The sequence below is a fragment of the Rhinopithecus roxellana genome, chromosome 1 (assembly GCF_007565055.1).
Source record: "Rhinopithecus roxellana isolate Shanxi Qingling chromosome 1, ASM756505v1, whole genome shotgun sequence".
NCBI classification, from domain to species: Eukaryota; Metazoa; Chordata; class Mammalia; order Primates; family Cercopithecidae; genus Rhinopithecus; species Rhinopithecus roxellana.
In genome coordinates this window covers 190,343,315-190,360,786 of record NC_044549.1, presented here as the reverse complement: position 1 = coordinate 190,360,786, position 17,472 = coordinate 190,343,315, and the positions used below count along the sequence as shown (strand labels likewise).

The 17,472-nt window shown below is 40.6% G+C and overlaps 1 protein-coding gene across 10 annotated transcripts in view; it reads left to right on the top strand.

The window, feature by feature from the left end:
• Positions 1–17,472, top strand: part of TFDP2 (transcription factor Dp-2) — a 201,366-nt gene that overhangs the window by 132,385 nt on the left and 51,509 nt on the right. For all 10 annotated transcript variants that reach the window (XM_010378274.2, XM_030934841.1, XM_030934845.1 and 7 more), the window contains one exon: positions 14,591–14,694. In XM_010378274.2, coding sequence (XP_010376576.1) covers positions 14,591–14,694 — 104 coding nt within the window. The remainder of the gene's footprint in view (positions 1–14,590; positions 14,695–17,472) is intronic.

Below are 17,472 nucleotides of genomic sequence, written 5' to 3'. Positions count from 1 at the left end.
TCAGCCTCCCAAAGTGCTGGGACTATAGGCATGAGCCATCACACCTGGCCTGAAAACTTTTTTTTTTTTTTTTTTTAAAGAAAAAGGCATATGAGTATATTTAAACATAAAAATGAAGGAAGTCAGAGTAACTGCAAAGTTTGTCTTTGTTTTTATTTCATTTACATAGATGTTGACCTACAGAGCCTGAGTTATTTTCTTCTTCTTTCTTTCTTCCCCTCCACCCCACGCCCGCCCCCCCGAGATGGAGTCTTGCTCTGTCGCCCAGGCTGGAGTGCAGTGGCACCGTCTTGGCTCACTGCAACCTCCACCTCCCCCTCCCGAGTTCAAGCAATTCTCCTACCTCAGCCACCTGAGCAGCTGGGATTACAGGCGCACACCACCACTGCTGGCTAATTTTTTGTATTTTTAGTAGAGACGGGGTTTCACCATGTTGGCCAGGCTGGTCTCGAACTCCTGACCTCGTGATCCTCCCACCTTGGCCTCCCAAAGTGCTGGGATTACAGACATGAGCCACCGTCCCTGGCCCAAGAGTTATTTTTGAAATACAGGTGATAGATATCCCCTGAGTCATCCATATCCTTTCTCCCTAGTCTACTTTGTTTTCAGTTACATATATTGCTTTCTAGATGGCTGGCTAAAATTAGAAATACAGTCTTAAGGTTGTGAAATCATTTCTCTTTGCAAAACAAATTGCCTGTTCTAGAATTGACCTGTGACTTGACCTCTTCAGTACTGTAGTTGAAGCTAATTGATAGTCTTTTACAGTAGTTATTAACAAATAGTTAAAAGGTAGTACAGGAAGGAAGGAAATGCTCTGACACTACTTTCTTTTTCGAACTCAGCTTATTCTTTTGTGAAACTGTTAATCATGAATGAAACAAAACCATGGGGAACTGGCATATGAAGAGGCAGATCAGTGGAGCAGAATAGAAAATCAATAAATTGACCCAAATAAGTAAACTCAAGGTTGCATTTCATATCAGCATGGAGGAAAGTGAGTGGATTATTCATTAAAAGTGGTGAACCTGGGAGGCGGAGCTTGCAGTGAGCTGAGATGCGGCCACTGCACTCCAGCCTGGGCGACAGAGCGAGACTCCGTCTCAAAAAAAAAAAAAAAAAAAAAAAAAAGTGGCTAACTGGGAGGGAAAACTTTGGATCTGTCACTTATATCAGATAAATTCCAGGTGGATCAAGGATTTATAATTTAAAATGAAGGCTTTAAAATTGTATAAGAAAACGGGGGGGTGTTTAATATAATCTTAGTATACATTCTAACTGCTGATAATTAATTTGTAAGAACAGCATATCCAACTGGAGATATAAAACTTGTATAATAAGTAAAACACAGCATGTTTAAAGTGCATGTATAAAGTGCACTTCCAGGGAGCAAAGGTAAATTTAGGAAAACCCTGGCAATTAGCCTCACTTCCTTCATTTTTATATTTAAACACACACAGGCCTTTTAAAGTTTGACACAAAAGTCATTTAAAAATCACAAAATTGACTACATTCTTAAAAATGTGCAAAGAATAATATATGAAAGCAAACACTGTTCCATTGGGGGAAATATTTGCAGCAAGTATAATAGAATAAACGTATTCCTTCAATATTTAAAGACATTCTAGCAAAAAAAGGAACATTTACATAACTTTTAAACAAAAGATGCTCATCTGTACTCATAACAATATATTAAAACCAAAATAAGACCAAAATGAGTTACTATACTTAATTTTAAATGTAAAAGTTGTCAAAGAAAATAAAATTTAAAAACACGTTGCCTGGGCGTGGTGGCTCACACCTATAGTCCCACTTTGGGAGGCTGAGGTTGGAGGATTGCTTGACCCCAGGAGTTCAAGAATAGCCTGGGCAACATGGTGAGACCCTGTCTCTACAAAAAAGTTTAAAAATTAGCTAGACGTGGTGGCATACTCAGGAGACTGAGAGGGAGGATGGCTTGAACCGTGGAGTTTGAGGCTGTAGTGAGCTTTGATTGTTCCACTACACTCTAGTCTGGGTGACAGAAGGAAACCCCATCTCTTAAAAAATAATAAAATAAAAAACTAGATTAATGAGGATATATGTAAATGGACACTTCTTGCATTTCTAAAGGGAGAAACGCACAATTGATACAAGTAATGTGGGTAAAGACATATGTATAGTCATTGCAGTAGTATATGTAATACTAAAAGCTTTTCCATTACTTAGGAGCTCAATAAATAGACTGTTAGAGCCATAAAAGAGAATACTATGTAGCTAATAAAATAAACATTGAGGCTGGGCATGGTGGCTTATGCCTGTAATCCTAGCACTTTGGGAGGCCAAGGCAGGTGGATCATCTGACGTCATGAGTTCGAGACCAGCCTGGCCAGCATGGTGAGATCCCTGTCTCTACTAAAAGTACAAAAATTAGCCAAGCGTGGTGATGGGTGCCTGTAATCCCAGCTCTTCAGGAGGCTGAGGCGGGAGAATCACTTGAACCCAGGAGGTGGAGGTTGCAGTGAGCCGAGATCGCGCCACTGCACTCCAGCCTGGATGACAAGAGTGGGACTCCATCTCATAAATAAATAAATAATAAATAAATAAATAAATAAATAAATAAATAAATAAATAAATAAATATTGAGGCAACACTACATCTACAGATATGGAAAGACATCTGAGATAGATGTAAAAGCAACACTCAGACTGATAGAAAAAAAGGATTTTTTTTTGACTGGGCGCGGTGACTCACGCCCGTCATGCCAGCACTTTGGGAGGCCAAAGTGGGTGGATCACGAGGTCAGGAGTTCAAAACCAGCCTGACCAACATGGTGAAACCCCGTCTCTACTAAAAATACAAAAATTAACCAGGCATGGTGGCATGTCCTGTGATCCCAGCTACTCAGGAGGCTGAGTTGAGACAGGAGAATCGCTTGAACCTGGCAGGCAGAGGTTGCAGTGAGCCAAGATCATGCCATTGCACTCCAGCCTAGGTGACAGAGCGAGACTCCGTCTCAAAAAAAAAAAAAAAAAAAGATATTTTTGCATATGTGTTTGTATATGCCTAGGATATTTTTGGAAGCTTATCGACAAACTGGCACCACAGCTGTCACTAAGGAAGGGAATATTTTGGTGGTGATTCGGGATGGCAGGAGACTCAGTTTTCACTGTATACTGTAGTTTTATGAATTTGTATATATGCTTGCATGTAGACATTCATGTACTTATCAATTTATTCATCCAACAAATATTTATCAAGCTCTGCTTATGCTAGGTGCTGGAGACACCTAGCTGGAGCAACGAATGAGATGGCAAAGCCCCTATTGTTGTAGAACTTAACATTCTGAGAGTGACAAGACACTGAGTAATTACATAAGTAAATATCAATATGTAATGTGTCATATAGAGGTAAGTACTATGGTGGAAAAATAAAGTATAGTAAATTAGGAAGTGCTGATACAGGGTGGTAGATATCTCTGCCGCCGTGTCGACTGAGCAGACTTGAAGGAAACGGGAATAAGACACGTAGGATATCTGGGGGAGGATTCCAGGCAGAGGAGACTTGAAGGACAAAGGCCATGAAGTAGAAATTTGGTTGGCATGGGTTGAAGAACAGCAAAGAGATCAGTGTGAATGTAGAGAAATGAAGTAGGGAGAGACTGACAGGTGACAAGGTCAGAAAGAGGACTGCAGATGATACAGGGCTTTGTAAACCCTCATTAAGGACTCAAGCTAACTGAGATGTGATGCCAGTTGGAGAGTTTTGAAGAGGACTCCTCCATGTAGTGGGATCACTCTGAGTGCTGTGTGAAGGATAAACCAGTTGGGTTTACTAGTATAATGTAATTCACTTATGTAATTGCAAATTTTCTAGTAGCAACATTTTAATAGTATGAAGAGACAGGTGAAATGTATTTTAATGATGGATTTTATTGAACCCAAACATTATTAAAACATTATACAGACATTTACTAAAACTTACCATCCGGCCAGGTGTGGTGGCTCATGCCTGTAATCCCAGCACTTAGGGACGCCAAGGCAGGTGGATCACTTGAGGTCAGGAGTTCGAGACCAGCCTGGCCAACATTGCAAAACCCCATCTCTACTAAAAATACAAAACAGTGCCGGGTGCGGTCGCCATGCCTGTAATCCCAGCACTTTGGGAGACTGAGGCGGGCGGATCAGGAGGTCAGGAGATTGAGATCATCCTGGCTAACACAGTGAAACCCCGTCTCTATTAAAAATACAAAAAATTAGCCGGGCATGGTGGCGGGCACCTGTAGTCCCAGCTACTCGGGAGGCTGAGAGAGGAGAATGGCGTGAACCCGGGAGGTGGAGCTTGCAGTGAGCCCAGATCGCGCCACTGCACTCCAGCCTGGGTGACAGAGCAAGACTCCGTCTCAAAAAAAAAAAAAAAAAAAAAAGCCAAGCGTGATGGCGGGCACCTGTAGTCCCAGCTACTCAGGAGGCTGAGGCAGGAGAATTCCTTGAACCCAGGAAGTGGAAGTTGTAGTGAGCTGAGATCGCACCACTGCACTTTAGCTTGGCTGACAGAGTGAGACTGTCTTTAAAAAAAAAAAAAAAAAAAAAAAAAAAAATGTTGCCGGGCTTGGTGGCTCACGCCTGTAATCCCAGCACTTTAGGAGGCCAAGGTGGGTGGATCACGAGGTCAGGAGTTCGAGACCAGCCTGGCCAACATAGCAAAAACTCTGTCTCTGTAAAAACTAGCTGGGCGTGGTGGCGGGCCCCTGTAATCCCAGCTACTCGGGAGACTGAGGCAGGAGAATTGCTCAAACCCAGGAGATGGAGGTTGCAATGAGCTGAGATCGCACCACTACACTCCAGCCTGGGTGACAGAGCAAGACTCCATCTCTCCTTAGAGAGAAAATAAAATTAAAAAGTTAAAAACATTATCAGCCAACATATCAATATAAACATTAGTCAGATGTTTTATAGTTTTTCGTGCTAAGTCTTCAAAATCTGATGTGTATTTTATAACTAGAGCACATCTCAGTTTAGATGCTAAATTTTCAACAATTGAAGTGAAATATAGCCCTATCAAAATGATAAAGTTGTGTTTAATGGGAAAATACTTCATTTGCTTTAGTTTTTAAATATGTTAATTAAAATTAAATAAACTTAAAATCCAGGTCTGACCACATTTCAAGTGCTCAAGTAGCCACCTGTGTCTAGTGACTACTGTATTAGAGAGCATGGAAATAGAGTTGTGGGGTAGGGTGGGCAGCAGCATGGAGCTGCATCTGGAAGCTATTGCAGTAATTCAAGCCAAGATGTTGTCCTGGACCAGAGTGATAGCAGAGGAGAAGGTGAGAAGTGGTTGTATTCAAGCTGTATTTTAAAGATCCAGCTTGCAGGATTTATGAATGAATTGAGCGTGGGATATCAGAGAAATCAAGGTCTCAACGGTAATCTTTTCAGTCTGAGCAGTTGAAGAGTTTTCATTTACTGAGATGAAGAAGGAGGTTTCTGGGTGGGGTGGGGGCAGTCCAGAGTTAGATTTTGGATATGTTAAGTTTGGATATGATGTGTCATATGAGATACATATGACACATCAAATGGAGATAATGAGAAGATAGTGGATATGTAAATCCAAAGTTGGAGGGATAAATTTAATCCGGAGAAATATGCACCAGAGTCATCAGCATATTTAAAGCCAGGAGACTAAGATGGGATCATCTCATGAGGAAGGGCTCACAGCCGAGAGGTTGGAGGACCGAGCTAAGGGGCTCCCAAATGTTTAGAGAGAAAGGAGCCAGCAACTAAGGCTGAGAAGGAGCGGCCAGTAGATTGGGAGGAGAACCAGGAGAAAATGGTGACTTGGATGTCAAGTGGAGAAAGTGTTTCTAAAGAAAGTGTTTCTAAAGTGTGATTTTAAAAAGTGTCAGAGTATGGCCGGGCCGCGGTGGCTTAAGCCTGTAATCCCAGCGCTTTGGGAGGCCGAGACGGGCGGATCACGAGGTCAGAAGATCGAGACCATCCTGGCTAACATGGTGAAACCCCATCTCTACTAAAAAATACAAAAAACTAGCCGGGTGAGGTGGCGGGTGCCTGTAGTCCCAGCTACTCGGGAGGCTGAGGCAGGAGAATGGCGTAAACCCGGGAGGCGGAGCTTGCAGTGAGCTGAGATCCGGCCACTGCACTCCAGCCCGGGCGACAGAGCGAGACTCCGTCTCAAAAAAAAAAAAAAGTGTCAGAGTACATGGAAGGTTAAAATAAATTGAAGGCCAAGAATTTCAGTGGAATTGTGGGGGAAAATTGGGAAGAGAGGGTTCAAAAGAAACAGATATGGAAGAGTGGAAACAGCAAATGCTGGCAGATTTTGTGAGTAGTTTTGCTGTAGAGGGCAACAAATTAGTTGGTAACTGGAGGACTGTGGATGGTCAAGAAAAGTTGGTTTGTTTTTTGTTTTTGAGGTGGAAGAAATTATGCATGTTTATGTACTGATGTGAATGATCTGGCAGAGAGGGAAAGATTGTGATGATGCAGGAGACTGACTTAAAAGGAACAGTAGCTGAAGGGATGTTTTTTAGACAAGAAGATGAACTACCTGTATTTTTTTTTAAGAGCCAGTTGAGGTGACAGAAGAGGAAAAGCAGAGGATGGTATAATCTATAATTAGCATCTTACTAATTAATATGAACTCGCCCATGTTACATTTTTCCATCATTTTATTAAGGTATAATTGGGACTTCAGCAAACACATACACCACCACAATCTAGGTCATTTTAACTTACTTATGCTGGGTGTGGTGGCTTATGCCTGTAATCCCAGTGCTTTGGCAAGGTGGGAGGATGGCTTCAGCTCAAGAGTTTGAGACCAGCCCGGGCAATATAGTGAGACCCCCCTACCTACAAAAAAATAAAAATTAAAAAAAAATAGCTGGGCATGGTGGTGCACACCAGTTGTTCCAGCTCATTGGAAAGCTGAGGCAGGAGGATAACTTGAGCCAGGAGTTTGAGGCCGCGGTGAACTCTGATAGTGCCACTGCTCTCCAGGCTGAATGATAGAGCAAGAATCCTGTCTCAAAACAAACCAGAAACTTTTATTTTAGGTTATAGGTTAGCTTGTCCTGTGAAGTTGGACCCTGTATATATGGTCTATACCATTGCTTCTACTTTAAGACATTTATAAACCCACAAAAAAGATGTATTCTTTCCTATAGTAAGTTACCAATTTGGTTCTTGTAGGAGGATGTGATGTAGGCTTGGGTGAAGACGGTTTTTCCTAAAGCTAATTCAAGCAAAGAAAGTTTTTTTCAGAAAGTCTATGCCATGGAAAAAAATTTATATAAGCATCATGTAAACTAACCACAATTATGTAACTGGATTTTTTTTCATTTTAATTGGACATATTGAAGGTGATTAATTGTAACTGGAACCCCCTAAAGAATTATGAGTGGAAAAAAAATCTATGGTGTCTAGACAATTCTAGTGGAAAACAAAAATATTACTCAATAAATTGAAATAATATTTGAGCCAAAATCTTGTGCCTGAGCCAACATCTGGCATAAGTTTTTAGTTCTGTTTCTTAGCCACTTCCCTAGGTGATTGATCTCATTTAGTTAATTGAGGGAATTGCCAGAACCAAAATCCAGGCAACTTTAAAAATTGTTGTTTTTAATACACTGAGTCCCAGGAATCAGCTTCTGGACAGTGTCAAGCTCCTATTGCCAAGGAGCTATGAACTTAGGCCACGCACTTAGGAAAAACTGTTTAGACTTTATTTACTTCTCTCAGCCTGGCTGAAATTTTGGTTGACTGAATCTTTATAATCTATTTAAAGGTGTCTTTTTGAGTCAAAATATATATATATATTTCTGCTGCTGAACTTAGTTGATTTGATGAAAGTAAGTTTTGTCTAAACATGTGGCTTTTATTTCTGGGTATTGCAGCTATTGGAATTCTAATGGAGTCCTTTTAACTACTTTTAAAGCAAATTTCATTTTTACTACTTATGAGACAATCATTTCTAGATCTTCAACTTGTTTTAGTAGCTATGGCTGATTCATTCTCTCTGTCTTTCAGAATGATAGTAACCTATTTATTTATTTATTTATTTATTTATTTATTTATTTATTTATAAGACGGAGTCTCGCTTTGTCACCCAGCCTGGAGTACAGTGGTGCGATCTTGGCTCACTGCAACCTCCACCTCCCAGGTTCAAGCGATTCTCCTGCCTCAGCCTCCTAAGTAGTTGGGATTACAGACACACACCACCACACCTGGCTAATTTTTGTATTTTTAGTAGAGACGGGGTTTCACCATGTTGATCAGGCTGGTCTCAAACTCCTGGCCTCGTGATCCTCCTGCCTTGGCCTGCCAAAGAGCTGGGATTACAAGCGTGAGCCACCACACCTGGCGACAGTAGCTTTTAAAATTATAAAACACGTGCATGCATGTTCATAAAATGTTTTTTTCAAATAATAAAAAGTATAAAACAATGCTTTCTCCGTGCTACTCATCAGAGCTAACCACTATTAAATTTGTGGTTTCTCTTGGCAGACTTTTTATGAATATATAAAAAAATGTGAAAAATATACGTATATGTAGTTTTTCAGGTAAATGTAATCGTGTTCTTTTATAATAGGACATTTTTCCATGGCAATACATGCTTGTATTTTTAGGGACTATATAATATTCCATCATGCACATGTACTAGAAGATGTTTAAACACTTAAATTGTTTGTAGGCCTTAGCTTTTCTCCACCGTGCTCCAATCCCAGGACACGTACAATTGTTCTTATCTGCCTAGTTTATTATATTTCCACCAGAGGAATTGCTAGTCAGAGGGTATGCCCGTTGTCAATCATGATGTCACAGAAGCCAGACATTAGCTTACCACTTAGGCAACAGAGGGTATTTGTTGAGATGGAAAAAAGCTTTAAAATTTGTAGAATTATAGGCCGGGCATGGTGGCTTACGCCTGTAATCCAGCACTTTGGGAGGACGAGGCAGGCGGATCATGAGGTCAGGAGATCAAGAAACCCCGTCTCTACTAAAAATCCAAAACAATAGCTGGGCGTGGTGGTGGGCACCTGTAGTCCCAGCTACTGGGGAGGCTGAGGGACAAGAATGGTGTGAACCCGGGAGGCAGAGCTTGCAGTGAGCCGAGGTCGCACCACTGCACTCCAGCCTGAGGGACAGAGTGAGACTCCGTCTCAAAAAAAAAAAAGTGTAGAATTCTTTTTAAAGTATTTATGTAGAATTTTGTATTCTAACACACGGTCAGTTTATTCCTTTCTAATTAAAATCAACACATCAACACATCATCAGAACCTCCAGAAAGGTTCTACAGTATTCCCTTCACTAACAGAGTATGTTAGTCCCTTGAGTGCAGGGAACAATGTTGCTTGTTCACTGAATATCCTAATGCTTAGCCTTAGTTCTTGACATAGATTAGTAGGTGCCAAGTCAATATTTCTAAAATGTGCCTTTTTTGCCACATCCTTACCAACTCAGTGCATTATCAGACTTGTTAATTTTTTATCAGTCTAGTATGCAAAAAAAATTTTTTTCTTTTTTTTTTTTTTTTGAGACAGAGTCTTACTCTGTCACCCAGGCTGGAGTGCAATGGCATGATTTTGGCTCACTGCAACCTCCGCCTCCCAGGTTCAAGCAATTCTCTTGCCTCAGCCCCCCAAGTAGCTGGGATTACAGGCACATGCCACCATGCCCAGCTAATTTTTGTATTTTTAGTAGAGATGGGGTTTCACCATGTTGGCCAGGCTGGTCTTGAACTCTTGACCTTGTGATCCGCCCACCTTGGCCTCCCAGAGTGCTGGGATTACAGGTGTGAGCCACCGCGCCTGGCCCAAAAGTTAGTTTTTTAATTATTAAAATCAAGCATCTTTTCATGTGATCAGTGGCATCTGTATTTCTTCATATACCGGATCTATTTTTATATTGGGATATTGCCTTTTTCTTATTAATTCATAACAGTAGGTTAAATAAACAAAATTTTTTTAAGAATGGTAATCAAATGACCTGTGCGTTGCACATTTGTTTACCAGCCTGACATTTGTCTTCTAAATATATTAAGTCTTGCTATAGAGAAAGTTTTGATTTTTAAGTAGTCAGATCCATCAGTCTTTTCACTTAAGATATCTGAATTCTGTAACACGGTGAGGAGGGCCTTCCTCATTCCAGGATTATAAAAATATTATTGTATTTTTTCTTAAGTTTTAATTTTTATGTTTAAATATTTGATTTTCTGAAATTTGTTTTTGTTCAGTGTGATAAATTGAAATCTAAAATTTCTTTTATCCAAATGGATAGTCTCTTGTCTCAACATCATTGGTTTGAAATACTACCTTTATCATGTACAAAACTTTCGTATATAGGTGAAATTATTTCTGGACTGTAAATTTTTGTTTTGTCAATTTATTGTTCTTTTTTCTTTTTTTGAGACAGTCTTGCTCTTTTGCCCAGGCTGGAGTGCAGTGGCGCTATCTCGGCTCTCTGCAACCTCCACCTCCTCGGTTCAAGTGATTTTCATGCCTCAGTCTCCCAAGTAGCTGGGATTATGGGTGTGCACCACCACGCCTGGCTAACTTTTGTATTTTTAGTAGAGACAGCGTTTCGCCATGTTGGCCAGGCTGGTTTCGAACTCTTGACCTCAGGTGATCTGCCCTGCTTGGCTTCCCAAAGTGCTGGGATTACAGGCGTGAGCCACTGTCCGGCCACATTTTGTTTTAAGAAAATCAGTTGCACAATTGCAAGGTAGGGAAACTTTATTTGATAATACCAGTTCAGTCATGTTAAAAGCGAAATAAACAAAGGACCTGCTGTTTAAATTGATTTCAAACTCAGTATGAGTTATGATCTTGGTTGGAAAAATAACAAGGGTTGTAATTTAAGCTGTATTGCAGGAAGTTTGGCATCCAGATTAGGAGAGGTAATACTTTCAATCTTGGCTGATCAAACGGTTTTTATCATTTGTGCACCTGTTTTGTTCCAAGGACTAAACTAGGTGCTAGGATACAAAGCTGAGAGACGTAGCCCATTTATAATAGAATTACAAGTAAGTGATAACAGGTTTTATGAGAAGCCAGAAGAGGAATATCCAGAATTTAGACCACAGGGGATGGGACAGCTTTTAAGAAGGAGGAGATGCATAGAGCAGAGGCTTTGGAGGTGGAGATATCGGCTTCACTACCATGGGACCTTGTATTTAATTTCAATCTCAATTTCTTAATATATAAAATAGGGTCACTAATAATCTATTTCACACTGTTATCCTAAGCATCGATGAGGAAAAAAGTATACACACATACATATATACATACACATAAAATGTGTGTGTGTGTGTGTGTGTGTGTGTATATATACTTTTTTCCTCATCGATGCTTAGGACAAGAGTGTGTGTGTGTGTGCGCGCGCATATATATGTGTATATATACACTTTATATGTGTGTGTATATTTATATGTACATACATGTATGTGTGTATATTTATATGTACATACATATATGTATGTATATATAGGAAACCTCTGGAACAGACTCTGGGGACATAATAATTGCTCAGAAAATGGTGTGGAAGCCATCCATTTTGAAGTGCTAGTAGGTAGGAGTTGGCTCAGTAGAGAAGGGCCTTCTCAACAGATGGAAAGGTGTATGCCAAAGCCAGTTAGTTGAATTGGAGCCTCTCTGGAAATGTAAAGTATTTAATCTGTTGGATTGCGGGGTACATGTGGAGGGAGCAACTGAAGATGAAGCTGTGAAAGGAGGCAGGGGTGAGATGTCCACTGCGAGCTTTTGTGCCATGTTGAGGAGTCTGAGAGGCTTTTAGGAAGTGTTGTGGAGTCCTTAAAAACCATAATTAGGGGAGTATTCAAAGCAATTTTGCCAGTTGAAAGACTGGTTTGTTATAGATGCATGGAGTGGCTAGGAAAGCTGTTAGAGGTAGGATATCTAGTAAGAGCGATGGTGCTCAGCCCTAGCCGCACATTGGAACTGTCTGGAGAATGTTTAATGGCCCAATGCCCAGGTTCACCCCAGATCAATTATATCGGCAGCTCTAGGATCCTAGGCATTGGTATTGTTCATTGTTCCCCAGGCGATTCCATTGGACAGCCAGTATTGTCAGTCAACTGAGTTAGAGGGTAACTGTATTCAAACCAGATATGAGTGCCAGCAGCATAGTGCAGGGATCCCCAATCGGGCCACCAGGTACCAGTCCGTGACCTGTTAGGAACTGGGCCACACAGCAGGAAGTGAGTGGCAGGCAGGCAAGCCAGTGAGTGAGCAAAGCTTCATCTGTATTTACAACCACTCCCCATCGCTCACATCACCGCCTGAGCTCCGCCTCCTGTCAGATCAGCAGCGGCATTAGATCATCATAGGAGCACAAACCCTATTGTGAACTGTGCATGTGAGGGATCTAAATTGCACACTTCTTATGAGAATCTAATGCCTGATGATCTGTCACTGTCTCCATCCCTCCCCGATGGAACTTTCTAGTAGCAGGAAAACAAGCCCAAGGCTCCCACTGATTCCGCATTGTGATGATTTGTATAACTAATTCATTATATACTACAATGTAATAATAATAGAAATAAAGTGCACGATAAATGTAATGTTCTTGAATCATTGCAAAACCATACCTCCCTTCACCCCCGTCTGTGGAGAAACTGTCTTCCACGAAACCAGTCCCTGGTGCTAAAAAGGTTGGGGACTGCTGGCATAAAGGAACTAGAATAAGGAAATAACAAATACGGTGGTCAGTTGAATGAGGAGGAGATGGAGTGAAGATCTGAAGATTATTTCTAGATTGGATCATTGGGTGGATTCAATGATCATATACGAGGGCTCAGTCATATATCAAGAGTGAGAACAGGAAGTAGAAGCAGATTTGGGTACTTGGACTTGCTGAGTGGATACAATAAATATAATTTGATTTTATTTGTGGAATTAGGGGGAAAATGAACTCTACAAAAACTGAAGGGAAAGGGCCAATGGAATAGTTGAAAGTTCAGGAGACAGAGTAGATAATTGATGGGTGAGATCCCTGAAGAGGCAGAAAGTGCAGAGCAGAGATGAAAGAAGCCATTTTGGGCCAGGCACGGTGGGTCACGCCTGTAATCCCAGAACTTTGAGAGGCTGAGGCAGGCGGATTACCCAAGGTCAGGAGTTCGAGACCAGCCTGGCCAATATGGTGAAACCCCGTCTTTACTAAAACTCAAAAATTAGCCGGGCATGATGGCGGGTGCCTGGAATCCCAGCTACCCAGGAGGCTGAGATGGGAGAACCACTTGAACCTGGGAGGCAGAGGTTGCAGTGAGCCAAGATCGCGCCACTGAACTCCAGCCTCGGCAACAGAGTGAGACTCTCAAAAAAAGAAAAAGAAAAAGAAAAAAGAAGTCATTTGGGCTGGGTGCCATGGCTCAAGTCTTTAATCCCAGCACTTTGGGAGGCTAAGGGGGAGAACTGCTTGAAGCGCAGGAGTTTGAGACCAGGCTGGGCAACATGGCAAGACCCCATCTCTACAAAATAAAAAAAAATTAGCCAGGTGTGGTGACGCATGCCTGTGGTGTCAGCCACTTTGGAGGCTGAGGTAGGAGGATCACTTGAGCCCTGGAGTTTGAGGCTATAGTGACCTGTCATTGCATCACTGCCCTCTAGCCTGGGTGTCAGAGAGAGACCCCCATCTCAAAAAAAAAAAAAAAAAATAGTAAGGGGATTAAAGAGTGTGGTCAAGTTTTGGAAGACGGGGGTCATCTGAGGAAGGCAACTAAGAAGGAAATGTCTTTGTTGTCCAAACCTTAAATGTTGTTTGTCCCCGGGTTTTAGTGTTGGCATTTCACATACTTCCTGGATGATCTCCTTTGATATATTTTGTTACACTGTTATCTTCTAAGAGAAACATTGATAAGCTGAAGTTTGTTGGGGGAATTAAGTAGTTGATGTTATAGTTCAGAAAATAATAGGTTGGCTTTTCCTTCAGGGGGGAATTTTCTTGGTAGCAGTTTGCTATGTTAATGTGAAATTTAAAGTACTGAGATCACTTGAAAACACGGTACAGATCCCACTGTTTCTAGTATTAATAACTAGTTAGCACCATGTTTTTTCTCTAGTATTATAAAACCCTAAAGCATTATCAATTTGACAGTTTGAAAATATGTTAGCTTTTAGTCTCGATGTTTTGTACTATAAAGAAATTTAAAGTTATTTTACTTTTCATGTTATGTTTCATCATCAGATATATTATTTGTTCCGTCTTGTCTATTAAAGATCTCTTTCTCAATTCTGATATAAACTGTGATTTGCATTATATATTCTCTAAATATTTTTTCCTCTAAAAGACCAACTGAAAGTTTCTTAGTTAATTGTCAAATAATTGGAACTATTTATTTTATAGACTTTCAGTAAAATATAAGTAAGATTAGTTATGCAGCAAAGTTAATTGTATTCCTTACAACAAAGCAATAATTAGTATGGCTTTTCAGTAAGGTGTGTTTTGTTCATAATGTGCTTCCTAAGATATTTATAAATTACCTCAACAAAATGAATTAGGACCATGGGTGTATATAGCTAGAAAATGGCCTTGGTATTGCAGAATACTAACTTAATGTTTTGATATCATTTCAGGCAACATTTCATTTGTTGCATTTCCAGTTTCCAATACCAACTCACCTACAAAGATTTTACCAAAAACCTTAGGACCAATAAATGTGAATGTTGGACCCCAAATGGTAAGAAAATTATCAAATCTTAGAATTGAAACTTTGTTTAGCGAAGACTAATTTAAAGGATAATTGCATTAAATACGTTTGATCAGATATTCCAGTTAAACCAGGAGTGGTAGGTGTCTCACGCCTGTAATCCCAACACTTCGGGAAGCCGAGGCAGGTGGATCACTTGAGCCCAGGAGTTCAAGACCAGCCTGAGCAACATGGTGAAACCCTGTCTCAACAAAAAACAGCTGGGCACTGTGGCACATGCCTGAAGTCCCAGCTACTTGGAGGACTGAGGCGGGAGGATTGCTTGAGCCCAAGAGGTCAAGGTCACAGTGAACTGTGTTTGCACCACTGCACTCCAACCTGGGTGATAAAGCAAGACCCTGTCTCAAAAAGAAAAAAACAAAATTATAATTAATTTCAGTTATCTGAGTAACTTTTAAAAAACATTCTGTTTTTATCTGAGTGTATCTGGTCAAGTCTTGAGCTTGAGAAAAAGAAAGTCATTGTGCTCTTTAATATTTAATTTTCACATATTTGAATCTGTGGATTCTGGATGTGTAGTTTTAAGTCTTTTGCTCTCTGTATGAGGTTTCTCTTGTATTTAGTTGTTTAAATTGATTTGAAATGTGTTATGCTTTGTGTCCTCCTCCTCTTTTCTTTTTCTTATAAAATAACCTTTACTGCTCTGAACTATGTAGTCTCACATAAATGGAATCTGAGACCCAACAGTTAATTTACATCTGGAGCTATTAATTTAAAACTCCTTTCATTAAAGGCTTCTGGAGAAAAAACAATATACCAATTTATTTTAATCTTTAGTGGTAGAAATAATGAATGAAAAATGGAAAACAACTGTTTCTGTAAAGTCATTCATTAATTATGCTAGAGCGTGAAGTGTGTAGCACTTTCAGCAGACTTATTTATAAACAAGGTTGCATTCCACTACTCTGAAACTAAGTCTAATTTAAATGGCCTTACCCACCATTAGTAAAAGTACTCAAACATTTAAGCAATAACTCTTTGTTACCAGTGTTTCCATCTTTTCATCTGTAGAGCAATAAGAATAAATTTCGCCCACAGTGTACTGTGGACTATGTTAAATGCAAAATTATTTAGATAAAAATATCTTTTAACATACCTAATGGTTTCAGAAAGTCTCTAAGACTTTAGGACACATTCTTGACATGACATTTTCCTTAGTTAGTTGAGGACTGTTTATCATCTGCAGAAATCAAGCTAAAGATCCAACACAATTTACTGTAAGTATGTGAAGAATGTAGTCTAGCTCCAAACCTCATGGAGATTTAAGCTCAAATAAGAGCCCTCATTTCAAGGTAGCTCAGGTTATATTTTCAGACATTTGCTAAGCATTTGCCCCTCCTCAGCCACTACTATACGTGCAAATGAGATAAACACTCAACTTTAAAATTTGCATTTTGAAATGTGATTATATTAGCACCAAAATTAAACATACTCAAATTTTTATGAGTCTTGCCCTTACAATACTCTTCTGTTTTGAGAGATTATTTTCTATTATTTTTTGTTTGTTTAATGCTGCTATACCCCAAGGTGAATTTATCCTTTGGAAGCATATATAATTTTTCTCCCATTGTCAGTTTGAACTAACATGCATGTTAGTCCTTACATGGTCCAGTTCTGTTAATAATAAGTAGTGATGTGTGGTACTAACTCAGTTACTGTAAATCTCAGGATCAGCAGAACAAAGGTCACAAGAAGGAGAGGAGATTTGGAACTCTACCTTCAACTGGGCCATCCCAAGTACTTAATTTGTCCACCTACTTCTGAGGTCCTTTTTTCAGTTCTGAGTTCTTTTTTTTTTTTTTTTGAGACGGAGTCTCGCTCTGCCGCCCAGGCTGGAGTGCAGTGGCCGGATCTCAGCTCACTGCAAGCTCCGCCTCCCGGGTTTACGCCATTCTCCTGCCTCAGCCTCCCGAGTAGCTGGGACTACAGGCGCCCGCCACGTCGCCCGGCTAGTTTTTTGTATTTTTTAGTAGAGACGGGGTTTCACCGTGTTAGTCAGGATGGTCTCGATCTCCTAACCTCGTGATCCGCCCGTCTTGGCCTCCCAAAGTGCTGGGATTACAGGCTTGAGCCACCGCGCCCGGCCTTAGTTCTGAGTTCTTAGACAGGAATCAGAATTTCGTTTTTGGTTTCCTAATTGTTGTAAGACCCCATTGCTATCTCTTGAATGTGTCCCTCCAAAATTCATGTTGAAGCTTAATCCCTATTGTCATGGTATTAAGGGGTGGGACCTTTGGGGAAGTGATTAAGCTATGAGGGCTTCATTCTCATGGAGGGGATTAGTGACTTTATAAAAGAAGTTGAGGCTGGGTGCGGTGGCTCAGGCCAGTAATCCCAGCACTTTGGGAGGCCGAGGTGGGCAGGTCATGAGATCAAGAGACCGAGACCATCCTGGTCAACATGGTGAAACCCATCTCTACTAAAAATACAAAAATTGCTGAGTGTGGTGGCTCACGGCTGTAATCCCAGCACTTGGGGAGGCCGAGCAGGTGGATCACGAGGTCAGGAGATCGAGACCATCCTGGCTAACACAGTGAAACCCCATCTCTACTAAAATACAAAAAATTAGCCGAGCATGGTGACACACATGTAGTCCTAGCTACTCGGGAGGCTAAGGCAGGAGAATCACTTGAACCCGGGAGGCAGAGGTTGCAGTGAGCAGAGATCGTGCCACTGTACTCCAGTCTGGGCAATAGAGCAAGACTCCGTCTAAAAAAATAATAATAATAAAATAAAAAACAAACAGTT